General features: G+C 37.9%; 1 protein-coding gene across 1 annotated transcript in view; it reads right to left on the bottom strand.

The window, feature by feature from the left end:
• Nucleotides 1-3,323: 3,323 nt before the first annotated feature.
• IKZF2 (IKAROS family zinc finger 2) overlaps nt 3,324-27,989 on the bottom strand; it is a 137,502-nt gene continuing 112,836 nt past the window's right edge. Inside the window, exons 6-8 of the mRNA XM_028151084.2 lie at nt 14,924-15,061; nt 7,037-7,180; nt 3,324-4,348 (exon numbers count right to left, since the gene is read on the bottom strand). Coding sequence (XP_028006885.1) covers nt 3,624-4,348; nt 7,037-7,180; nt 14,924-15,061 — 1,007 coding nt within the window. The 3' untranslated portion in view covers nt 3,324-3,623. The remainder of the gene's footprint in view (nt 4,349-7,036; nt 7,181-14,923; nt 15,062-27,989) is intronic.

The following is a 27,989-nucleotide window of genomic DNA, read 5'->3' as shown; positions in this document are numbered from 1 at the left end:
GGTTGTGTGAGGTGTACAACACAGACACAAACCAATACCAAGATCACTAAAACATTCTTGTCTTTGTTCATCTGTCAACACATAGCAGTTGAGAATTTCTTTTTTCTCTATCTTCCTATCCAAAAGTAATTTGTTTCCTTCTCTTTGGAGATGATATAAAATCGGCTTAAAATCTCTATTTTTTTTTAACTGTTTTGATTTCTTCTGAAGTAGATAGTAAAGACCCAACTTTCAATAGTTGCCAAATAGTCCTAGAGACACACTAGTGACTTCTTTGATATTTCTTAATACGATCTGGTAAGAAGAAAGCTCAGGCATTGGCAGTAGTTATCTCTCTATATGCTCTTACAACACAGCCGACCACTCTAATTGCTTCTTTTCATAAATTTTCTTTAAAAGACTGTATGTGTGATACGTCATTGCTTGTAGGTATGTAGGAGATACTCTCCACTTCGTAGCCAAATCTAAATCCTGGTCTCTTATTCTCCCATTTTGTACCCCAGAATATTCTCAACAGAATGTTTCAGCAACTCGAAATTGTTTCCGATCTGCTGATTGGTCACTTCCACTGTTGTAAAAAGTCAGGTTAGAATGGCTTTTTAAGTGATTGGCCACCAATAGAGAGAGGCTGCAGATTTCTCCAGCGAGAGCTGGAGAGAAAATTCTGGGCAAAATTAGGGCAATGCAATATGATGAATTTCTGAATTTTTGCCAACATGGAAAACACAGAAACTAACCCATTTTCACGTCCCTTAAATACTCTGTATTGTAAAAATCTCAACTGAATAAACTGGGCATAAAACTGTTCCATAAAACATGATTTATTTGGTGTCTGACCCCCATACTTATTTTTAGGTGCTACCACCTTGCTTATTTCCTTTAGTGAAGAAGAGGCATGCAAATAGAGCAATCCAGGTTTCCCAGAAAGCACTGTGCCCACAGGAATTCTTCCTAACCTACACACTGGAATCGACCTTGTCCTCATTTGTCCCGGCCACACCCTGAGCCATCTTTACCTCTTTCTGTTCCTCAGATCATGAGGCTAAGAAAGTACAAGCACACACTTGTAGCAAATGTACTTGCATAATTACCAAGTCCCTTTGATAAAATAGATCCCTAAAAAGATAAAATCAGAAAAGGAGAGTGCATGAGTCTTGTCTTCATGGGGCACTATACAACTCGTTAGATCCTCCTAAATTCAGTTTCATCCCAGGACAGGTACATAATTGTTCACACATTATTATTATTTTTTTTTAAATCGGAAGCAGGAAGAAAATTGAGACAATGCCAGCGGAAATTCACACACAGCCGAAGTTATGAACATACTGACTGCCATCCAAATGCTTCTTTAAATTGCGGTGAAATACCTAATCACTAATTTAAATGATTTACCTACCACCGAAAGGCAAAAATAAAATTTCAATTACTCATGATTGGTTAGGGTGGAGGGGGGAGGGTCTCAAAGACAAGCTTTGAGCTGTATATTAATGCACCCATGTACCAAAGCATGCAAGAGAAAAAAAAAATGACAGTTGACATTCTATTTAAAACATTTCACATCTCTGTTTTTGTGCTTCTCTTAGATTTAAGGAAACAGTTTGGACATTTCTCCAAGAATAATTACAGCAGGGGCGAGTAAAGGAGGGCTGAGTGGGAACCATCTTGCTTGGCTCTGGCTGACAGTGCTCAGAAGTTGCTTAAATAAGCAGATGGTAAACCAGCAAATGAGCAAAGAGTTGTGTCGAGACCAGAGGTGCTTATCTGTCCATCGTTCTCTAGTCGTGCTAATTCTCACATCATTCTGTATTAAGAAACATCGTTTCTGCATCCTATTTAATGATTTTTTTTTTTAAGCAGCTATCAGTGACTGCTAACAGAATGTCAGTATTCATAAATGGCTCTCGGATAATCCAGTCACCGGCAGGCTTGCCCTCTCTGAACCCAAGCAGCGAGTCCTGCCTCCAAGTGTGTGTCCCCCACGTGACCTGAATCAACCTCTCCAGGTGGCTTCCCTCAAATGCTGGAGGACTGCAAAGAACACAGAGAGCACCCACACACGTGAAACTGACGTCTGCACGTGGACTATGGTAACATGCACTGACTGAACGAAGAGAAATTCTGTACTAAGGAGTTGAGATGCATTTCTGACAAGGACTGAACACAGAGTTGAAAGTTTTTGAGACCGAAAAAGTGCTGGACACAGTCACTTTCCCTTGGAGGTGCAGTCACATTCTATACTCTGAGATGAAAGCTTTTTGTTTGTAAAAATAAGCTTTCTGTTTGCTTGTTTGATCTATATCGTCCAATTATACGTGACACAGAAGTTCCCTTTCCTTGCACCAAAAGTGGTAGATGTTATTATTGAAGAAATACTAGAATAAATAGCCCTAGTTCCATAACCTTTGGGGTTCAAGTTACACATTCAGATCGAATCGGGAATTGCTCCACGGAGAGTTTGAAAGACATAGCCTATAGTAAGGTATGTAAGATTTGCCGCTGGAAGAGTAAAAGATGAATGGACTATGGACAGAACACTGGGTGGTCACAGCTTGAAAAACACAAGTGAAAAGAGAAATATACCAGAAAAGGGATTTCTGAGTGGGTTTTTTCCCCCTACTGTTAGCCTAATTATATTTTTCTGCTGACTGGTTAACACTGATTAAATGCTGATAAAGTGATACTGGTAAGCACACTTTCAGAAACAAATATGTATACTATGCGGCCATCACATTACAACGTTAAAAGAAAACCCCCCAAACAAATTTATGAAAAAGTAGAGGTCCCTTCTGGAAACTACAGACTGCCTCGTAGCCACTCTTAGACCATATGTTATTCTGAAAACTAGATAAAAATACTATTCATTAAAGGTGTTAAAAGTAAGGCTGCCAGGGTGTCTATAAAATGCCAGTCATCAAAACTATGGAAAAACAGTGCTTAAGTTTAGAAAAATAAGATCCTAGGACCTCGGATGTATTGGAGGTGTCCTTGACTACCTGTAGTTTAAAAGTTTTGCTCTATGGTACAGTGTACCATCCTGGGTTATAAATTCCATAGGGGAAGTAAACATAGAACCCTCAACAACAACCCATCCAAGGAGTTATCACCGAAAGTAACAATGTGTTTCTGATCCATGATCTCTAGAGGAAAAACAAAACAGTTTACATTTTAAAACAAATTTTTCTTTGAAGCATTAAATTACTTATACCATTTTAAACTGCGAGTGTCCCACCCAGAAAACTAAACTTTCCTGCCTTCCAACACAATCCTGAACATCAGTGGCAAATCAGAATCTCTTAGGTGAATCTATAGGAATCAATCGATTTTTTTTTCCTCAAAGCACGATATGCCTTATATCTATGCATGGCAGAAAAGAACTGCTCTTAAAATCCCCACAAAACAAGCCAAGTAATCAAGACCCCCTGTCCCTGTCCCTTCTGTTTCTTCCTAATTGTAATTAGGCAGAGCAAAGACACTGCGTCCACAAAATAAGAATTAATGACAGTAATAATATTAAAAAAAAAAAAAGGGTATGTCAACATCTTAGGGAAGGTGGGACTGTAAGTGCAGTATTTCTTCATGTGCAGTTTGTTACTTCATAGGGGTCCCCTTTGGAATGAAAAGGCCTAGTGGAATGTGTGTTCCCCTCGAACAATGTGTGATGAAAACTCATAACGGTCCTGGCTCCTGTAGCCACAGATGTTGCATTCCAGTGGGTCCCGGTAGCCATGGCAACCCATGTGAATGGTGTACATGACATGGTCTAGGAAAAGGACGCGGCAGTGCTCACACTTGAAGGCCCTAATCTGTTCTCCTTCTCCATTGAAGACTTTGTAGATGTCCTTCAGAGAGCCCTTGGGGGCCTTGGTGGCATCCAAAGCCTTGACATCCTCCTTCATGTAGGCTGGGCTTTGTTTCCTCTTGGGGTTTAAGGCAGGGTTTCCTTGGTAGGACTGGTGGTCATCGTGGCTGCTTTCTGAGTCAGTAGAATCCAGGCAGCTATTGCTGGGGGAGGCCTCTCTTTCCTGGGGTCGACTCTTTGGTCTGATGAGAGAGATCGGGCCATCCATGTTGTTCTCGTGACTATCTGAGGTTTCCCTGCTAATGGGTCTTTCTATCCTGTTTGGATGATAGACCTGAGAATAAGCTGAGCTCATCACTGGGGCCACCTCAGCGATTGTGCTTGGCGGGTGCTGCATCAGAGGGTGAAGGGCCTCGGCTCCAAGGTAGGTGATTGCATTGTTGATGGCTTGGTCCATCATATGAGACTGCATCAGCTCAGCCTCCTTCTCATATGTTAAGTTCATATCAAAGTGAATGTCTGGGTAGCTGAATCGCATGAGCTTTTCCCCTGAAAGGGAGGGGAAGGAAAGCAAAAAGGAAAAAAAAGAAGGACACAATAAAATTAGTGGTTGGGTTAAAAATATAAAAGTACAAATCAACTAATCAAATCCATGTTTCATAATATGGTATATCTTATTCTTTAGACCAAGTATGTAGGCTCTTTAATTCTGCTGAGATTCATAGACACTCTAAACCTGCAAAGGGGAGTAGTAATAAAAATGGCACAAGCCATTTGTATTTGTTCTAATGCCATCGTGAAAATGCATCCAGCCTGAGAAGTATAAGTGAGTGTTTAATCTTATTTTCATTCAATATTAAAATTTCCACTTGTCTAGAGCTCAGCAAATATAGGAGAAAGAAAAAACTACCGGGTGAAAATAAGTCAGAGACTATGCTTGTTTTTGCATATTTTAAACATCAGTGACCAAGTCACAAAGATAAAAAAACTAGACCGATCTGGTTATAAAATCTGTCACCTCACTATTATATAGGGTTAATTTGGTTGATTTAGCTATATATTAAAAAACAATTTATTTTTTTTTTAATCCTCACTTGAGAATATTTTTTTCATTGATTTTTAGGAAGAGTGGAAGAGAGAGGGAAAGACAGAGAGAAACATTGATGTGAGAGAGAAACATATCGATTGGTTGCCTCCTTCACGAGCCCTGACCAGGGCCCGGGCCACATAGGGGCCTGCAACCAAGGTCCATGCCTTTGACCAGAATTGAACCCGGGACCCTTTAGTCTGCAGGCCAATGCTCTATCCACAGAGCCAAACCGGCTAGGGTGTGAGATCAGTTATTAATATATTTATTGTGACACCAGTTTGTAAGGCTGTGAGATTTTCCCCAAAGTACTAGTAGCTATGTAGATATGGCTTCACTAGACAGTGGGGTTTTACCAGGAGAAAAATATAGAAAAATAACAAGTCAGGAGAGTCAAGAATATTGGCAACAGAGCAGAAAAAGCGATGAGCCAATGGAATAGAATTTGGATGAGAGGAGACTAACATATATGCAGAAAGCTCAGGGACCACTGGCTGAGAGGGCTTGGCAAGGTCAAAGAACAGTATTGAACTGGGGGACATAGTAAAAAGGAATTTATATTAAGTGTGGGATGATGAAGTCTTCATTTCAGACATGGAAACAGTTAGTAGGCAATTGTTATATATGACTACTAAGGCAGAATCCAAATAAAGAAAAAAAAACCCCATCAAATTCTTAATAAAAATCTGAAGTCATTACTTTAGAATCAAAATGTAAATTAAAAAATCTGTCCCTCCTTTCTAAGGAATGTAATAAAATCAAATTGAGAATAGCATTTCTAAGTCATAAAAATGAAAATGTTTCAAAAAGCAAAGCTAAATAAATTCAGAAGACAGAAAAACTAGTAACATATTTCATATTTTCCTAACTATACTGGTGTCTAGTTGAGATATAGGCTTTTAATGGACATCCATCAAATTAGTCAATTTTAAAAATAGATGAACTTCCATTTAAATAAAGAGAAAGAGACAGAAAGGAAAGTCCCTGAGGGCCCATGGCAGGCCTCTGAATATACTCTCAAGGGCTTCACACTGACCTACTATGAACTGTGGTCCTTAGGGCTCCCCTCAGCCTTCTCTCAATAAGCTGTCATTAATCTCTCCAGCTTCCTTAAAGCGATATTTTGGTGATCTGTTAGTTCTGCAATTTTAGAGTGAAAGGAAACCTTCTCTGTGCTTATTGGAGTCATAGAATTTATTACCCTTTCCTCCCTGAAATAACCAAGATTTTCTCCCAATCAACATTCAACTCACATAAGATATTCCACATGATTTTTACAATAGAATGTGAGGACCCATTAGCGTATTTTTCATTTCTTCTAATTTCTACCCTGTATAAGGTTTATAAAAATAGATATTACATATACAATCAATGATAAGTTTTCACTTTGAATCTCTATTATTCACACAGTCTTTAAAAATTAGATACTTTTTGTATCCTCAGAGATACTTTATGACTTACAATATGCAGAATCATGCCCACTCTGAGTATATCAAAGAATATCTATGGGCTTGGAAATGAAAAAGAGAAGTCTAATACATCATATTTAATCTTTTCAGTTCAAAATCATAGGCTGGGTGAAAACAAAGATCCAAATATGAAACATCTTGAATGTAGGTTGCTGCATTATTTTTCTAGTGCAAAATTTAAAAAAAAGAGGCTTCTCTTTATCCTAGATCAAATACTAAACACATTAATATCATGTACAGAAACAGTTTAAAGAGCTGGTGCTGAAGAAAATTTTAAAACACAATGCAAAACTGGCTAACAGCCTACATCATTTCCCTTAAACATTATTTTTAATTTAAGTGAACATTTTATTTTTACATGCTATGTCAATTTATGTATCATTTCATTTTGAGATAGCAATTTACTACTATCAGTCTTTCCTTTATTTCTCTTTCTACAGCCCATATACTTAAGTCTGAGTGTGTATCTGTGTGTGTGTGTGTGTGTGTGTGTGTGTGCGTGCACACGTGCAAGTATGATACACATGGAGTGGCATAAAGTAGAAAAGAATAATGGAGAAAAGAGAGTAACGTTTATTTTATGAACTGAAATACATCATAGATACTTCCAATACATGGGAACATGTCTTTGCCCATTAAAAATCACCTTTTTAAAGAAATAAAAGCATTTGTAATGCTTACCCACAAACTTTTGTGGAGTGGAGCTTTTACGTTTTCCCATATTCCCCGTGAGCTTCTCTATGACAGCAGGTCTCTCAAAAGGCACCAGAGAAATATTGTTGTCCATAATAGGCTCTTGTTCCTTACAATCTTCTATAGGAGGTACTATATAAAACCATACAAAAAATGCAATCTGATAATTTCTTCAACACTTTAAAGGTATAAAGCTGAATTTGCCATCTCAACATGTGTTATACAAACATAAGCTGGTATGCTTGAGTAAAAGCAAGTAGAAAGATAACCTCCAGTGTTCAAGTCCCCGGTAGTTTTACTCTCACACACAGAGGATTTCTTTTTATCTGAGTCTCTCTCAGATCAATAGCATAAACTGTTGCCACTATTATGGGTGACAAACATGTTCATCTCGCTTCTCATCTTATGCCCCTGAAAGTGTTTTTTAACTGTGATTAAAATCAATACTACTTTAAGACTGCACTATTCTCAAGGCTTTTGGAGTTTATTTTTGTAAAACAATTTAAGTCCACTAGTTTGCAGAAAAACTTCAACAGACACACAGAATAACATCACAATATTTGACCAGGTGTTTTTTTTTTTTTCATCCATGTTTTTTCTTGTAACAATTTTTCTATTTGATGAGCTGAGTGAGCTGGTAGCCCCATTGAGCCTTCTGAAGGAGATTCCATTCTGAACATGCCGACTAAACTGGCCGCTTCATGATTGTAATTTATCTTAACAAGAGCTCTTCAGCAGGTTAAAAGAATCCATTTCCAAACTGGCATATTTGCTCACTAACCTGCTCTAATGCATTCGGCATAAACTTTCCAATGCTGCTCCCTCTTCATCCCATTTCGTTAAGTTGCTAAGGGCTAATATACTAGCTCATAGCTTATACATTGACATGCAACGTGTAGACAAAGAACTTGTAAAAAGTTGTTTTTGAATAAAAATATTGTCAAAAAACATTTAACCAAGGACAGATTTAACTAGGTAACATCTGAGGACAGACTGAGATCAGCTGATTAAAACCATGTTGATAGGAAAGACCATAACTTATTGCTTCTTGATTACTGTTGCTTTCTCCAATTGTACCTGTGCCAATACTGTTTGGAAACCGAAGGGTTTCATATCTTAGGATATCGTTACTTGTTCAGCATGCACTGTATAGTGATTTATTCTGCTCCTTGCATTTGCAAAGGATAGTTCACTGTGCGAAACACAATGCGTTCTCATTTATAAGGGCGGAAGCTAAAATAAAGTGAGAAAGCAAGAGATGAAAGTTAAGAAAATCCAGTGCACAATTCAGGTGACCTAGTTAATAAGCAATACAGGTTGCATATTTTGAAAAAATGAAAAATAGCATCATAAAATTGTTTTCCTAAATTGGATATGTTTAAGGAGATTGACATTCAATCTAAAGTTTGGGATTAACCTAATGTAGTCTGGTAGATGGGCCAGAAAAATTTAATCTTAAATCTCTGTTTTATAACAGATCCTCCGGTTACTAATGACAAGGGATTCTACAATTATTGGATGTTAGTTTTGGGAAAAAAAATTCCAAGAATAGATTCAGAATCTAAAAGGAAATGCTTTGCTCGTTTGTTATACTGATATAATTAATAATATTACCAGGTGGAAAAAGTATGTCCTACATTATGTATGTCCTATCTTAGAGACAACTAAAATTGAAAAAGAAAAAAGGAACTTAAAAAGTAAAGCAAGGAGAGGATTCAAATAAAGGGGTACAAGAAGAATGGAATGGCAGTGGTGACGTGGTGAGGAACCTTGCAATTAGCTGCAGATTATTGGCAAAATCTTAACTTTTGTTTTGGGTGGATTCTCAGGCCCTTACTATATTATTTAGAAAGTACTTATAAACCAAATAACTATAAATCAAAGATGAAAATATGTCACAGACCAAGATCCCAAATCAAAGGAGGAAAGAAAAAAAAGTTTGTTGTAAATTTTGCTAAAAAACAGCAAAACTGGTTAACAGGGTTTGTCCCAAAATTGAATATACTAATTAGTTTTGAAATGAGTAGTCTAAAATTTAGCAGTTTTGCTCTAAGTCTCACCTTGAATTTTCATATTTGCACACATTTAACATTCAAAACGAAACCTGGGTGTGGGAACTGTCCCACACCACATCCACCTCAATTCAGATGATTTGTCCCAAGTTCAATGAAGCTCATGTGAACTGAAAACAATGACTTTGGCAGAGGTCTGGTCTAAATTGTGCTTTGCAAAAGTCCTTTACAGATCAGATGTTGATCCTGTTTCTACCATATTGACAACAATAATAACAACAATAAGAGCTGACATGTGTTAAGGATTTGCATTTAATAATTCATTTAATGCTTTCAATAACATCCTGAGATACAACTGCATTCTCCATTTTACAGGTGGGGAAACAAAGACCCAGAAATGTGATGTTATTTCTTCAGGGTCTGCATCTAGTTAGTAAGGAATACGGCATATGAATTGAACCTACGTGGTCTAGTTCCAGGGACTGGGCTCTTAGCCACTATGCTGTAGTATTCTTTTTATTTAAAAAAATTTATTTTCCTTTTTAGACATAATTTGAATTTTGACTTTATATAAACAAGACTGACATGTTTTTATGGTCTGCTATTGGAGAAATATCTGATACAGTTTCTCAATTACGTAACTAACCTGAACTTTTTGCTTTCATGAATCTGTGCACCTCATCAACATGTTTCTGGATACACAGGGTGGTGGGCAAAAGTAGGTTTACACATGGACGTATATTTAGTTAACTCAATGATGTGTTACTCCCATAGTGAGACATTCATCTAGGCTAAGAAAATACCAATACGCTAACTTCACTTGTTGGAGCAAACTTCATAACCAAAGATCTTCTTTAGAGTTATTTTTAAAGATATAACCAGGATAAAAGTAGATTTATACTTGCATTATTTTATTATCTCATTTCATTGATAAATCATAAAGACAGAACCATGGTACTCCCAATACAGAGCTACTGTACTGAACAATCCACTTAAGTTTCAAATTCCAAGAATACACAATCTGAGAGACCTAGATTAGGCCATGTGTCCATCCCGTGGCCAGAAGCAGGCCCGGCACCTAGACCGACAGTCCCGCCATGGCTTCCTGCAATGGGAGACAGTTCTCTAAAGGGAAATGAAAGTCTTGTTATCAAAAGAAGAAGAAAGGTATGTAGGGCAGGCAAAAACAACAGATGTCTTCTATATTCTCACACATTTTCTCCATGTTGCTGAAGCTAAAACAAAGTTTTCAGTTATCCGAGCTATTTTCTTGAGAACATTGGACAGTGCTAATACTTGCTTTGGCTTCTGTCAAATCACTCTTTCCATTTTCAAGCCTTCTGCTCTTACTCATCTTCACGGCCTTTTCTTTTTTTTTTAAATTTTTTATTCCTGATGTGTTCTTGACCTTCTAGATGTCTCACTATATTCTTAGCTATATAATTTTATAAAACTTGTTACTTCAGGCTACTATCTATGTAATGATGGCTCCCACAACTTTAGTTCCTACCCACCCCTCTCTCCAGATCTTTTTAAAAAATATATTTTTATTGATTTCAGAGAAGAAGGGAGATGGAGAGAGAGAGAGAAACATCAATGATGAGAGAGAATCATTGATTGGCTGCTTCCTGCAGACCCCCTACTGGGGATTGAGCCTGCAACCCAAGCACGTGCCCTTGACTGGAATTGAACCTGGGACCCTTCAGTTTGCAGGCCAAGGCTCTATCCACTAAGCCAAACCAGCTAGGGCTCTCTCCAGATCTTGATATACATGCATATATAAAGAATATATATACATATATCTATATCTAATAAATATCTATACATACAATATTTGACTTCTTCTTAGATTCACTTGGCTGTCTCTAATAGGTACTTAAAGGATAATGTGCGAAAAAACTGAAATCTCCATTTCCCTCCCCCAACTTTCTCTTATTTCTCTAATTTCCAACTCCATGAATTGCACTACCTAGCTGGTCATCCATGCTAGATAATTATGGAAGATTCTACATTTTGTCCTTTCACCCAGTCTCCTCTTCCCTACCAGCTCTCCATATATATGGAGAAAAAGGAGAGAGAGAGAGTGAGTGAGAGAGAGAGAGAGAGAGAGAGAGAGATATCAAGTGTTTTAGATTGTACATCTACAGTTGCTCCCAATTACCTGACTTTTCTGGATATTGCAGGCCTCTAAGCACAACTAATCAGTAGACTGTTGCAATGGTCTATTTGCCTCTATGTCAACTCTTCTGATCTATCTTCCATATGTCTAGTAATGAAATTTTGATGTAATAATGTTTTGTTTAGGATAAATTATAATTCTTCACTTAGTAAATAGGCCCTTAAATTCCCTGTTCATTGCCTAAATCTCTTAGCCTTACCACCTTCAAATGCTTCTTGCCCTTACAAACTGGGCTCTAATTATACATGGCTGCTCCTAGGTCCTTAACCTACCCTGCTCTTTTAGATTTATATGTCTTCACACATGCTGTTCTTTCTGCATGAAACACCCTCCTCCACTTATTCAGCTGTCTATATCTCCTTTCAAAAGTCCACTCAAACATAACTTGCCCTAGAAATTCCTCTTGGATACTCAGAGGTGTGTCCCCGTAATGCTTATCACAGTGTTCTCACTGTAGGTTTACAGGTCAAATCCTTCCAAGTGTTTGTAAATGACCTTAGGGTAGAGACTGCTTTTTATTTGACTTTGTATCTGTAGTACCTTTTATGATGTGAGACAAATATACTAGTCAATGGATGTTTCCTAAGTAACTTAATGAAGGAAATGTTACCCAATGAAAATAGGGTGAAAGAGTGTATTAGAAGGTTTACAGGTTCCCAATATGTCTCCATACTTGCAATAAAGAAATTCTCTTTACCAAATAATCCAAATCATAAATTTAAAAACTATATTTTTTCTTTAAAGTCAGCTATCTTTCCAGTTTACACTTCCATTTTTGTCTTTGGGCAAGGGGAAAACTTAATTATATACTTTGGTTTCTAAAGCTTTTTCTTTAAGCTAAATAAACTTGAAAAATGAGCATAAAATAACTTTCAAATAAGATAATGTGCCATAAAACCAAATTCATTATTATCTTTAAAACTATGTCATTATTTTTCCCTTTCCATCAAACTAAATAACTTTTTATTCTACCTGCTGAATATGTCTTCAGCGTTTCCCTGTCCTCATCTCCGGCTACTGCCTATTCCTCTTCTCTGTGGCATTCTCACTTCCTTTCTCTCCTAACATGCCAGTAAGGCATCCATCCTATATACTATCTGGGTGCCATTTTTCTTTAGAAGACACAGATGAAGTTAAAGAATGCTGCTCTGACTTCAGACACTTTCTCGCTAGAAGAACCAACATGGAAAGAACATGTTTTGGGAAAGAGAGGCTAGGAAATATAATTATGTCAGAAATGAAAATAAAAGAATAGTAATTAATTTCAAGGAACTAATGGCAACCATAAGTATAGCAACTGCCATACATACCACAAGAAGAAAAGACCAAAAAAAAAAAAAATAGAGAAGATGTAACAAGATAGTAAGAGAGTGAAGGGGATACAAAGGATTTCATTGCGGCTCTGTTTAAAAGGAGACACATGCCAAGCAATGTATATGAGACAAGGTTCATGATCAATTCTAGCAGCATTCACCCATATTTCTCTCTCCTATGGTATTTATTAATTCCTACCTCATACATTCAATTCCCCACTAAGTATGCTAACAGTTATTATTACAATACACCTTGAAAAAGTACTGCAGTAAATGTCATCAATGTAATCTTAGGTGGTGAAATCAATATCCAATATTGAAGAACAAATATTTGGGACTATAAATGATATTGACACCTCCCTCCCCCCCCTCCTTCTTGGCTTTGCTCCTGGTCTTCCCAGTACCTGAGGGTCTCCCTCAACCCCCACTCCCTTCTCCAGTACACTTTCAGAGCCACCTGCAAAGGGCCTTTGCCGTGAAGACATAAGCAAGCTGGAAAGTGGGGCTGATGCTGAGGCTGCAGCTGTTTAGAAAAAAGTCTTTCCCCTTCCCAAAATACACCTGTTTAAACTGCTTGTCAGCACTTACTCTGCAACTGGTTAATCTGCCAACAGTTAGTTAAATGTCGACTATATTTATGTAGACCGATCTCCCTATAACAATATATAGTCTTCTGGAGAGATTCCCTCTCATTCAGATGTGCGTGCCACCTAGAGTTTCATAAATAACTATGATCAGAAAAGTGAATTAATAGAATCACTAATCCAATCAAATGTAAAAACTGTAATAAGAGACCATTAAATGGCGAAAGTAGTAGAGCATAAGGTGTCTTTGGAAATTTGTGGCAAGCTTTGGCATGCACCCAAGCCTCTATAAGCTATCCTGCCTCAAGCCACCTCTACAACCAATACTTCAAACAGAAATAGTGTGCTTCATAGGCAAATGAAACCTCCAATGCCCAAATTAATGCCAGTAAGTAACATAACTTTAAAGGGGATTGAACATTTACTACTTCTTAATATTTAATGTGCAGAAATGTACTAGTAAAAAGAACTATTTATTGGGTGTTTATTGCACACCCAATAACATTTAATTCTCATGCCAAGCCGATGAGTAACATACTCAGACATCACATAGCCAGAGCAGGTTTGCTGGACTCACACCTCTTTAACCTCTTTGCTCTGGAAACTATGCTACCCTCATAAACCCAGGTAATCCAAGCTTGCAATATCAAATTTGATAAGACTTAAAACAGAGAGGTTTTACATTGTTTTAGTTAGTAATGATAACAATATAATAAAAAATGGACTTGTAACCATGCACAGATCCTTTATATTATATAAACTAGCCTCAATGCAAAGACATGCTTCAATTATTCACGATAACAAAATATTTTAATTAAAAGGAATTCCCAACAACATATAATCACTAGCTATCCAATAAACACAGTTTCATAGTATGTACCATATAAAACAAACAAAAACCCACAAATAATCTCAGAGCGGTCTATAAATCACTCAATAGATATTTATACTTTAAAGGTGACTATAGCAATCTCCAATTATTCTGTTTAATATTGGCCAAATCTTTTTATATAACAGATATAAAAATACCAATAAGTTAAGATTTTTATATGTTCTTGTATGGATAATAAGATAAAAAATATAATTAATAGGACAAAACAAGATGCCTCCAAATCTAAAGAAGTGAACTTAATAACTTTCTTTTGTAAGGCTGATTTACTCACATGAATTTTTAGAGTTATTAACTGATAAATCTTAGAGACTGCCTTCCATCTGCTACTGTGTATTCTGGAGATAAGGATGATTTGCTTGGGTTTTGATTTCTGTGCATGGAAGTGGTGCCTAATTTTGATCTAGTTTGTGCCCCACCCTTGCAGAAAGAAAATCAATAATTTCCAAGATAATTCACAAGACATTTTGGAGAAAATTCCAATTATATCCACAATCACTTACCTAAGAGAAAGGCGCAAATAGCTAATTAAATCTTTCAGGAAGCCTGTAGACTTATGTGGAACCATCTCTAGCTATTTGAATAAATACTACCTTCCTTTGGCATATTCAAGGTCACCTGCCATTATTATGTTAATTCAAACACGTGTTATGAGAACTAATTGGGGCGTATCACAAAAATTCAATATAGTTTGTTTGCAAAGGGTCCCGAAGCTCAACTCTTTTCAAATGCTTAAGAAGAGAATGCCATACAAAGCTAATGTGATCTAAAATTGTTTTAAACAAGTAAGATTTTTTTTTCTCTTCATGCTGAAGGGTAGACAGAACTATTGAACTCATACAAAACTCTAAAAGCAGTAGAGAGGGGCACGGACACTGTGAATGCCAGTTCTACCCACCGTGGTGACTCATGACCTGCCCCGCGGCCTCCATGCTGACGTTCTGGAGATAGTTGTGGCAGCGTTCCTTGTGCTCCTCCAGCGAACTGCGCTGCTTGTAGCTTCGTCCACAGTAGTTGCACTTGTGAGGTTTACCCACTGCGAAGAGAAGTCGACATGAGTGTGCTGCCAGTCTCCTCCACAGCAAAATTAATAGCTAGCTCCTGGTGGTGTGGAGGAAGCACTTATAGGCTTTTCAGACTTAAATCTCTTCCTCCTCCACACTCTTAGATAATAAAATCTCCACCAAGACTAAAAGACAGAAAGAAGATAAGGCGGATCGTACCTTCGGCGACAGGGGAAACACTGAATCAAATTCATGCTCTGACTGTATGCTACATGATCCATCTTCAAATTATCTGACTCTTAACACTAACAGTGACTCTCACACAATCCTCTCCGCTTTGACTCATTCACGAGACAAATCAGGAATGCCCTAGATACATGACGAGAATTATCTTTTATTTTTTTTTGGGGGGTGGGGATAAGGACAGAGAATCTTACTGAAGCAAACTAAAATGTGACAACTCAAAATGTCATTGTTTAATGAGGAAATTATTCATGGGTACCAAGAAGACTAAAAGGAATTCAAGTGATGAGAAAAAGTACAGATAAAAGCAAGGTTTCTCTTTTCTTTCCACCTTGGTAATAGCTATTCACACATGCAAAACTTTGCAGCAGATAAAGCGTATTCTCCCACATCATCACTGTTCTTATATTACCAAGAATTAACCTACTAGGCGCTTTCAGTTAGGATTAACAATAACCACTGAAGCCCTAACACAGTTAGTTATACAATGATAGTAAGTAATATTTTCCAACACATTTCACATTCAGGAAGTAACTTATTTCCTAATAGCCAGAGAGCTGTATTTCAGTATACCTGGTAAAATACTGTGATGACCACAAAAAACACACACAACAAAAACAACACTTTACAATATTGATTAAGAAGGAAAAAAAACACATGGATGGGAAGAGGCATGTTTTGATGTATGACTATTCATCTGGATATCACAGAACACTTGATTCTTGGTTTTGAATCGTAAGGAGAAAAACATATGCCCCCAGGTGGTCTGTGCCTAGGCCCTCAGGAGTAAAGGCTGTGAGTCAGGTCAGGAGCTCCCATTGACTCCCATAGGAGTTACTCTGTTTTGCCCACAGGACACTCTTGTTCACGGCCAAATAGAGCATTCCTGAGTCCAGCCACCTTACGCACCAACGCTAGACACTGGTTATCAGTGGGGTTAAGATACCGTAACAAGGCCAGGTATTCATAGGTAGATAAAAGTGGCACTGTGCTGATTTTTGTTTTAAACAAAACAGATTGTATTTGAGATGCACATAAACTAAAATAAGTTGTTTCATTATTATACTTCTTTTTTGGTAAACTACCTTAAATAAAAAAGAGTTTCAAAGGCATGATCACTCATTTCTAAAAATACTAGTCAATGTAACTTCTATTATTCAGAACCAAGGATTTCTGAGAAGTCGAAACCAGGTAGCTGTGTATGTCATGAAGAATTGGTATCACTGTGTAAGAGCTATTAAAAAATACAAGAAAACGCTTTCAGTAAAAAATATTTCATGCAAATAATACAAATATATGTGCATGTAATTATATTCTAAGACAAGGGGCTACACATAATAAAACACCTTTGTTTGCTGTAACTGCTACTCAGCTTTGGGTTCTTTAGTGCTGTTTCTTTAGAAATAAGTGAGGGATTTGTACCGAGAAAGTCCATCAAGCAATGAATACTTATTAAGCATATGCACTGAAATTAGTTGTCCACTGCAAACGAGTTCTGTCATCTTATTCTTCCTCTTTATTATTCCTATTGCACTGCATCCTATGATACCTGTGTTATCGCACTGCATCCTATGATACCTGTTTTACTGTGAACATAACCTACTATACTTCCCCTTATTTATATAAGCAAACGTGACACCTTCTCAACTTAACTAAAATGTACTTCCCTTTTACTCCCCCTGGCTCACAATCCTCTATAAACTCCCAATACACCTGACAAGGAGAAAAAGATGACACTTTATACTGCTCTCAAGACTCACTTTATTACTCCCCTCATTTCTGAAGTCTACCCATTTGCTTTATTTCAGCTCCTCCCATTTTGTCCTGTGCTTTAAAACGTCACTCTTGCGCTAGCCGGTTTGGCTCAGTGGACCAAAGGGTCCAGGGGTCAATTTCAGTCAAGGGCACATACATCGGTTGCAGGCTCCTCCCCAGTCCAGGCCTTGGTCAGAGCATGTGCAGGAGGCAACCAATTGATGTATTTCTCTCACATCGATATTTCTCTCTCTTTCCCTCTCTTGCACTCTCCCTAAAAATCAATGGAAAAACATCCTTGGGTGAGGATTAAAAAACACACCCATAACTAAAACATTACTCTTGCCCGGCCAGCATGGCTCAGTGGTTGAGCATAGACTGATGAACCAGGAGGTCATGGTTCGATTCCTGGTCAGGGTACTTGCCCAGGTTGCGGGCTCGATCCCCAGTATGAGACGTGCCGGAGGCAGCCGATCAATGATTCTCTCTAACCATTGATGCTTCTATCTCTCTCTCTCCTTCTCCCTTCTTCTCTGAAATCAACAGAGGTATATTTAAAAATAAATCAAACATCACTCGTTCCTCTTCATCCCATCTTTGTTCTTGATGAGTCCAAGGAATTAGAGTAAACTTTTCTAAAAACAGTAACCCCACGTTTCCTAATTCTTCAACTCCACTCCACTCCAGCAATCCCCATACCGGGTGACACGTTGGACTTTGACAGCTCATAACTATTTTACCTGCAGATTTGCTTTGGAAATATTCCACTTTTCCCCTCTCATTTACTACGCATTGATGAAGAGCTTACTGTGCACCAACACTGTGATGAGGCTGGGTTGTAAAATGGAGAACACATCTCAAGGTGGCTATCCTCATGCAACTGACAGCTGGCTGAGGGAGGCGGGCATTTAGAAAATACACAGTGTACTACAAATTGTGGTAGATTCTGCAGAACAAGAGAATGCTGAGCTGGTCTAACATAAGGAACTTAATTTAGTCTGTGAAGGCTGAGGAGGGAGGTCTTCCTGAGGCAGGAGCATTGAGGCTGATAACTGAAGAATAAGCAGAAGCTAGATAATGGGGGGGGGGGGGGGGGAGAGGGTGGAGTGGAGGAGAGGTAGTGTTTCAGAATGTCCCGGAACTGCCTTCATCTCTTTCTATTTGCTCTCACATTCTTAGCGCCTTCAAAGTCTAGATCATGTCCTTACAGGTCTTTTGAACACTATTTTCAGACATCATTAACCATCCCGGCCAAATCTAATGGCACGACTACCTCCACAAGACCATATCCTGTCATCTCTTTGATATTTCTTAAAAATCAAGTCCATGAAAACATTTTTAATATTTATTATCTACACATGATGAGTTTATCTGTGCAATGCTTACTTACAAACTTATGAATTAATATGTAAGCATGTATACTCATTGAAGAGGACCAGTATTTTGCTACTTTCATTTTTATAAATATTATTACATATGCTCCCCATCTGTAACATCTTCATTCTGTTATTACTGAAGCAATTTAAAAAGTCATCAATAGCCTGAATCACTAAGTAGAGGGGACTTGAATCAATCCTAAATCTGCCTAATTTCTTGGTCCTTATAAACTTGTGTGTGTCTTGAATCTCCTGTTTTATTTAGCGTCTGGGATCAGATGCTATGGGCTTCTCAACCTCTTCCTTCTGGGTGTCCCCCAAAATGCATACACACACTTTGGATAATTATAAAGGCAGTGTTTATTAAAGTACCTTTTATTTTCAAAATTGAGCTATCAGCTATTAAAGTGCGTATACATATTTTGGGGACACCCTGGATATGTACCTCTAGATTTTGTTTCTAGTCTCTTTTCCCTCTAGATCAAACCCTCGTTTCTATGAAACATCCAAATTATGCCTGGAATAATTTCCCATAGTTGTAAGCTCCCACTTGTCATTTAAACCTTTTTAAGAATGACCTTGATGACCCCAAAGACATAGTTCTCTCCTCTGTGTTTTCACAGCATTTTGTTTATGCTCTGTTGATACATATGCTAATTGCTTTGTAATTATCCATTGGGCAACTATTTATTTCCCTGATCCAAACAATACACAGTGTATTACAGTTTACTCTAATGAGCTCTGTCATAGGCACAGGGGTCATGTTTTACCCAATTGTGAACGGATAGTGCTTAGGACAGTTATTAAACATAGGAGATACTCAATATGTATTTGCTGAGTGGCTGCACTTGAAACTCCAAATACCTTCCAAGTACTGCCTCATGCATATTCCTCTGAAATCTAAAATGCAACATATCCATTTTAAAATTGTCTTTATTGATGTATAAATAAAAGTAAAAATTTACATAAAATAAAATCCACCCACTTGAAGTGTATTTTCAAGGAGTTTAGAGTGTATAGTTGTGTAACCACAACTAAAATATAGAACATTTCTATCACTCTAAAAAAATCTCTCTTGCTCCTTTGCACCAATTCCCTTCCCCACACTCAATCCATGGCAACCACAGTTCTGCTTCTGTCACTACGGTTTTGCCTTTTAAGGATTTCACATAAACCGAATCAGGCAGTATGTAGTATTTTGTGTTTGGCTTGTTTCACTCAACATAATGATTTTGAGATTCATCTATGGTGTTGCATGTATTGATAGTTGGTTACTTTTTTATTGCTGAGCAGTATTTCATCCTATGACTATACCACAGTTTGCTTATTTATTCATTAGCTTGGGCTGACTCTTGTTTATAGCTATTAGGAATAAAGCTTCCACTAACATTTGCAGGCAAGTCTGTGTTTTCATTTCTTTCAACTGCTGGGTCATATGGTAGGTATCTGATTAACTTCATAAGAAACTGCCTGTTTTCCAAAATGGCTATATCACTGTGCATCTCCTCAAGCAATATGTATATTAGAGTTAACAATATTCCAACATGGTATTGCCAATCTTTGTATTTTATTTTACCTGTTCCAGTGGGTATATAGTGGTACATAAGAGTGTTTTTGTGTTGTCCTAATATCTCATGAGACTAGTCTTTTGCCATTCACATTTCACATATTTTATTTGGTGAATTATCTGTTCCAATCTTTTGCCTTTTTTACTATGCTATTTCTAATTTTATTATTAAGTTGCAAGAGTTCTTTACATATTCTACATACAATTCTTTCATTAGGTATCTGCTTTGCAAATATTTTCTGTAAGTGTGTTTTGCTTTTTTATTTTTGAGTTTCTGTTTTAATTTTGAATAAGTCCAATTTATCAATATTTTCTTCAGTGTTTTGTGTTTCTTTGTGCTCTATTCAAGAGATCTTTGACTAACCAAATGTCAGAATAATTTTCTCCTTTGTTTTCTTCTAGAAGTTGTATGTTTAGCTCTTATATTTAGGTCTCTGACTCGTTTCAACTTAATTTTTGTATATGATGTAACGTAAAACCGACTGTTCTAGCTCCTTTTATAGAAATTAGCTTTTTTTTTCTTTAAATTATCTCAGTACCTTTGTTGAAAATCAATTGATCATATATTTTTGCATATATTTCTGGACTCTCCATCCCATTCCATTAATCTCTATGTGTATTCTTTACCACAAAGTAGGTCTTACAGTTAGTACTCGTAATGTAGTCATCCAACTCTGTTTTTTTTTTTTTTTCCCCAAAATTATTATGGCTATTTTAGGTCTTTTGTACTTCCAAAACGTTTTTTGAATCAGTTATTCAATTTCTACAAAAATGGCTGCTAGGATTTTTATTGGGATTACATTGAACCAATAGGCCAAAATTCAGGAGAATTAACATCTTAATAGTACTGAATTGTTTAAACAATGATCATGCTATTATTACAACATTTATTTAGATCTTCTTTAATTTCTCACAGCAGTTTTAAAACTTTTCTTGCATATACTGAAATAAAAAAAGCTATTCAGAGTATTTCTATTTGAGGGACCATCAATGATTTCTATGCTTCAATGAATTCCTACAGTATACTTCCAATGACTATAGGTGTTTTAGTGAGCCCCGTTTTCGTTTCTGATATTGGTAAACTGAGTGTTCCCCATTAGTATTGATTAATCCTGTCTAGAGGTTTATCCATTTTATTGATCTTTTCACAGATTCAGTCTTTGATTTCATTGTGTTTTTTTCTATTATTTTGTCTTCTCTTTCATTGACCTCAGCCTTTATCATTCTTATTTTACACACTCTAGATTAAATTTGCTTTCCTTTTGTAATTTCTTAAGAAGGGAGCTTAGTTAATTAGTTTGAGATCTCTCTGTTTTTCCAATATAAACAATACTACACATTTCCATCCAAATACCACTTCTATTTTCATGTTCATGTTTTCCTTTATAGTCTTAAACACATGGAGTATATTTACAATAGCTGTTTTATCAACTTTGTCTGCTATTTTCATCATTTAGTAATTTCTAGGTCTGTTTCTATTGATTTTTCTGCTGATTATGGGTAATATTTTCCACCTTCTTTGCATAGTTGTTAATTTTTAAATGAGATTCTGGATATTGCGAATTTTACTTCAGTGGGTTCTAAATTTCTTTAATTTGTTGTAGCTCTTTAAAGTGTATTTTTTTCTGCTATGCTGTTATATTTCTTTCAATCATTTTGATCCTTTTGATATTTGCTTTTATGCTTTAAGACAATACAGAGCATGCTTTAATATAAAGGCTAATTTAGCCCCAGTACTAAGATAATAACCTTCTGAAGACTTTACTCAATGCCCTACATGTTACAAAATCTTTCCATACTGGCTGGTGATAATTAACTATTCCTAGTCCTGCATAAAGTCCAGGAATTGTCTGACCTTATGCTTTCTGTTGTTTCTTTTCCTAAGCAGTTTCCTCATACATGTAAGTACATAAGTGTTTTGTGAAAGATTTAAGGGGCACTCTGCAAAACTCCAGCTTTTTCTGTGCAGCTACTTCCTGTCTGATACTCTGCCTCCCACATTCTAAGCATATAGGTCTCCCTGGATTCTTCAATTCAGCAAAACTGCCTGTTCTAGTTGGGTTTGCTGGTCCTGAACTGTGGCCTGGAAACTGGCTTCCAGAAGGAAGTTGGGGGTAATCATAGAACTCACCAGCTTTGCTTTCTTCTCTCATGGGTCACAGTCCTACAGTGGCTATTGTTCAATGTCTAAATGTCACTGAATATACTTCGGTATTCTAGTTGTTCAAGGCAGGAGAGTTAATCTGATCCCAAATATTTCATTATGATTGGAAGCAAAAACCATATTTTTTAATTATTTAATACCAAGAAAGTCACACTAACTTTGTAAGTACCCACACAGTTCAGGTAACTGAAATAAAGTTTCTTAAAAATACAATTCTAAGAATATGTAACACTAAAGACTCTATGACATAGAAGATCAGGGTCAGTGTTCCCAATTATCTCAAAGTTAACTTACAGTCTTTTCTTTGGCATATTGTACCTCACAAAATCCAACACCTGTACCTCACAAAAAAAGGAAGAACTACCAGTATAATCAGTCAGAGATGTAGTTGCAGATTGCTGACCTGAGTACTGAATTGTACATTGAAGATGACGTAAAGAAAATGTGACAATCCTGAAGACTATTCAATTAAAAAGATTTGCTAGCATTAACTAGGATTATCTCCATCCGTCATTATAAGGAATTAAAAAATAAGAAATACCTGCCCCTATACTCCTAAGAACTCCACATACCTACCCAAAAGGAAAAATAAATTTAAAAAACCATAAAGAATTTTAAAGTAGGAATGTTTACCATAAATTCATAGGGAGTTATGAAGATAAATAGCACAACCAAGTCTTGTTCACTTATGTTTTCTTGAAATATGTGACTTCAAGAGTTATCCTAGTGAAACCTACAAAACAAATTACAATAGCACTAATATAGGTGGTAAAGGTTTTATTCTTTATATAGATATATAAAGCACATCTATATAAAGAAAATATATTACCATTTACATATTTACCGTAACACATATAAAATCAGCAACTGAGCAGTATGCATATATCTATCACATTCATTTTCCTTTAATAACATTAAATGCACTCACTTTCCTTTATATACTGTACTTACTAGAGGCCCAGTGCATGAAAATTCATGCACTCGGGAGGCGGGGGGGGGGGGGGGGGCGGTCCCTCAGCCTGGCCTGTGCCCTCTCTGGGAGCGGGCCTAAGCCGCAGTCTGGCATCCCTCTGCCAGAGCCCCTGAAAGTGGCCGACCCCGTCCCCCACCGCCACCACTGGCGGTGGCCTCCCTTTGAGGGAGGCAACCCAGGCAGGCCTATCTGGGGATGATGCTGGCTGGTGAGCAGCCGGCCCCACCCTTCCCCCACGACCCCTCCACAGCTGGTTGCTGCTGCCCTCCCCGCCCCCCGCCAGCCGCCGTCTCCTCCCTCTGCCCACTGGCATGTGCCTTGGTTGGCCTGGCGCTGCCTACTTGCCTGCCCCGCCTCCTGCCAACTGGTCCTTCTGCCATTCGGTCGATTTGCATATTACGCTTTTATTATATAGGATAATGCAAAAAATGGAAACTTGAATATCTGATAGTACTTGGCAGTTGCTTACAGAATTATAAACTAATCTGAAGAAAGATGAGCACTGAAATGTGTAAACGACATTTAACTTTTTGCTGTTTTTAGTACCCATAACTCATACTTTGTCTGAGTTAGTGGTCTGTTTTATTGTATGAACCCACTATACAATTTTGATGTTCTTGATCACTATTGTTATACTGCTGCCTCAAAAAAGGTTTTGCCAATCCATACTCACCCCATTAGCATTCATCACCTTCTAACATACCACACAATTTACTTATTATGTTTGCTGTTGATTGCCTATCTCCCTTCATTAGAATGTAAGTTCCACAGAGCAAGATCTTTTTTCCTTCACTGCTATATCTCAAGTGCCTAGAAAAATGCCTGTCATGAAGATACTCAAGAAATATGTGTTGAATGAATAAATGTCACTTCATTACTAGAGCTCTTTCAGGCTTCTTCACCTGCTACCAAGAATTTTCAACTGGAAGAGGCCATCAACCATGTATGTTATGCCTACTTTCCAGAAGTGAGTGAGAAGAGCACTCTGAGCTACATCTAATTTGACACAAAAAATACCCAAATATATTATTTATTTTTTGTGATTCACAAATTTGGAAAATATGCATGAGCTGACCTCATAGAAATGAGAACAGCTCAGTGATTTCCTTCCCTTTCCTACTATGGAATTTTTTTAGAACAAGTACATTATACCATAAGACTCTCCTCATTCAATTAATCAACAATTTTTTTATTACCGAATATGTGCCAAGCACCATTCAAGGAGTTGGAGAATACATTAATAAGACAGAGGAGGCCCCCATCTCACGGAGCTTACAATAGAATGGCGGGGGCTGGAGGGTGATGGGGTAGAGACAAGCAACAGATGCATGAACAAGAAGCCAAGAAAACCACAGGTTTGGATGTAACCTTTTTTTAAAAAATATATTTTTATTGATTTCAGAGAGAAAGGGAGAGGGGGAGAGGGGAGAGAGATAGAAACATCAATGATGAGAGAGAATCATTGATAGGCTGCCTCCCGCACAACCCCTACTGCAGATTGAGCCTGCAACCCGGGCATGTGCCCTTGACCGGAATTGAACCTGGGACCCTTCAGTCTGCAGGCCGACACTCTATCCATTGAACCAAACTGGCCAGGGCTCGGATGGAAGCTTTACAAGACCTTATGATAAGGCCAGGAAGCCCTAGCCAGCTTGGCTCAGTGGATAGAGCATCAGCCTATAAATTGAAGGGTCCCAGGTCCGATTTTTGTCAAGGGCATATACTTAGTTCCAGGCTCAATACCCAGGCCGGGTCAGGGTGCATGCAGGAGGCAACCAATTGATGTGTCTCTCTTACATGGATGCTTCTCTCTCAGTCTCTCCCTTTCCCTTCCACTCTCTCTAAAAACATCAATGGAAAAAATATCCTCTGGTGAGGTTAAAGAAAAAAAAAAAAAGAGCCAGGATAATAGTAACTTAGAGAATGGTTTATAGAAGGCCACTATCTCCAAGGAGATGGTAGTTTAACGCAAATATCTGAAGGATAAGGAGGCAATCATGCCAAACACTGGGGAAAGAGCTGAAGGGAAAGACTTCTAGGATCATCAGTGCAAGATCCCAAGCGTTGGCAAAGAATAAAAGAACCTGGGTGGCAAAGAAAGCAGAGTGAGGGTAGAATGGTATATGACTGGACAGGTGGGCAGAACTTCCACTGGCCATGATAAACAGTTTGATTTTTTTTTTTTCATGAGAGTGATGGAAAGCCATTAAGATATTTTAAGTGGAGGAACCACATTTTATTTATTTATTTATCCTCACCTGAGGATCTTTTTCCATTGATTTTTAGAGAGAGTGTAAGAGAGAGAGAAAGACACAGAGGAATATGGATGTGAGACAAACGCATCGATTGGTTGCCTCCTGCACGTGCCCTGACCAGGGCCCAGGCCAGGGAGGAGCCTGCAACTGAGGTACATGTCCTTGACCAGAGTCGAACCCAGGACCCTTCCATCTGCAGGCTGACGTTTTATTCACTGAGCCAAAGCAGCTAGGGTGGAACCACATATTTTAAAATGGGTTTTTAAATAACTTTCTGGCAGCTATATAATGAATAAATTGGAAAGTAAGAGTATGGTGACTGACAGCACAGGCTATAGAGTCAGGCAAAGCGGAGTTTGTATCACAGCTTTTCCTGAGTATGTTGGAAAATGTACATAATACACATATATAGTTACAATAGAAAGTTTTACTCTATCAGAGCGTAATTTTTAAAAAGTACTCTCACAAGGATAATTTATACTATTCTTTTTAGTTTTTATTTTATTCTAAATTTCTATATGTGATCAAGCATTATGGAACATTTGTGTATTTGAGCATGATATGATCTTTAGTTTTATTATGCTGAGCACTTGTGTGTGTGTGTTTAAAATCTAATCCACATAATACATTGTTGGCACAATATAAACAAAGAAATAAGGTGAAAATATAATAACCTTAATAAGGTAAAGCTTTACATACAGGACCATACACATAATATTTAAAACTCTAGGTTGTGGGGATATTAGGTAGCACTTTCCTCTTTAAATTTGCTTTAAAAATAGTGCTTGTCACAGAATAAGAGACTATTAAGTGTTAGCCATTAACTTTTATTTTTATAATGAATTGAGATTTATCTTCTACTAGAAAATACATATAACCACCACTGACCTCCACTAATATTAAAAAACTAACTTTCTAGTTAATGCAAACATGTTCAACTGAAAGCATCCACAGATTCATCATTCATTCAATCGATACAGCATAAGGGATGTTGATGCAAAATAGAATATAATAAGATCTCTTATTTCAAAATGCTGAATTTAGGATTTTTCATTATCTATTTGCTTATTATCATCATATTTCTGCACAATGTAAAGGGATACCACTCTGATAGATGATATATACACCTTAAATAAAAATTTAATTTTCTCTCTATACATTTTATATTCTTACTAGAGGCCCGGTGCATGAAATCATGCAGGGGGGGGGGAGGGGAGGATGGGGGAGGGTCCCCTCAGCCCAGTCTGCACCCTCTCCAATCCAGGATCTCTCGGGAAATGTCCGACTGCCGGTTTAGGCCCGATCATGGGGATCGGGCCTAAACCGGCAGTTGGACATCCCTCTCACATTCCTGGACCGCTTGCTCATAATTGCTCACCTGCCTGCCTGCCTGGTTACCCCTAACTGCCCCCCCCCAGCTGGCCTGATAACCCCCCAACTGCCCTCCCCCCACGCTGGCCTGGTTGCCCCACGCAGCCTGCTGGTCAGTCGTTTGGTCATCCCTCACTAAACCCCCTGCTGGCCTGGTCGCCCCACACAGCCTGCTGTTCAGTTGTTTTGTCGTCCCTCACTAACATCCCTGCCGGCCTGGTTGCCCCATGCAGCCTGCTGTTCAGTCGTTTGGTTGTTCTTCACTAACCCCCCTGCCGGCCTGGTCGTAGGCAGCCATCTTGTGAGGGCGTGAGGGTTAATTTGCATATTACCTCTTCATTATATAGGATAATGAATGATATTGGTTTTTATGTACCTCCTTTGTATGACTTTCTAACATTTGGGAGTTTACTTACAAGATCTGGCAAGATAGTACAGGTTGCGGATGAACAGGTTTCCCTGACTCATATACAAGGATCAAGTAAGGAAATAGAAGGAGGGTGGAGGTTAGTTTACCCCCATCCCCCACCACAAAAACCAGTGTGTTGTGCCCTTTTGGACACTGAGTGAGTAATGAAGTTGGCATGCTGCCCTTCCACTTCTGACCTAGAGTTTCAAAGAAGCCAGGCCCGCAGACTCAGCGATGTGAAAGGGAAAATGTGAACTGGCCACAAGTTCAGACTGTCCACCCCAACATCCATGTAGGGTGTAAAACAGTGATAGCCAACTTAGGAATGAGAACCATGTCTGCAGAAGACTGAGAAGGATGAGAAACAGGGCCATGATTCCTGCCCTTTTCTTTAGAATTCCCGAGAACAGGAAAAGGTAAGGAGGAAAGTTTCCAGCAGTAACCTGATCTAATGAATGTTGTTGTGCCAAAGTGAAGAGCTGCTTCAATGAATACATGTTACAGAAGAAAGGCTTATCTTCAATAACTCCTTCTAGAAATAAGTGTCTGAAATTTAAAGGAGTTTGACTATTGTTATTTGAAAAAATTCCATTTAAAATATACTACCGTATGTTATTTTAAAATTTTATTTTATTTTTAAAATAAGGAACACAGGGTAGACTATAAAATGATTATTTGTTTGGAAAAAATAAAGTGCTCTACTGGACCCTGACTGGTTTGGCTCAGTGGATAGAGCGTCGGCCTGCAGACTCAAGGGTCCCAGGTTCGATTCCGGTCAAGGGCATGTACCTTGGTTGTGGGCACATACCCAGTAGGGAGTGTGCAGGAGGCAGCTGATCGATGTTTC

The sequence above is a fragment of the Eptesicus fuscus genome, chromosome 11 (genome assembly GCF_027574615.1).
Source record: "Eptesicus fuscus isolate TK198812 chromosome 11, DD_ASM_mEF_20220401, whole genome shotgun sequence".
NCBI classification, from domain to species: domain Eukaryota; kingdom Metazoa; phylum Chordata; class Mammalia; order Chiroptera; family Vespertilionidae; genus Eptesicus; species Eptesicus fuscus.
The sequence above is the reverse complement of the archived record's forward strand: the minus strand, read 5'-3'. Positions and strand labels throughout refer to the sequence as shown.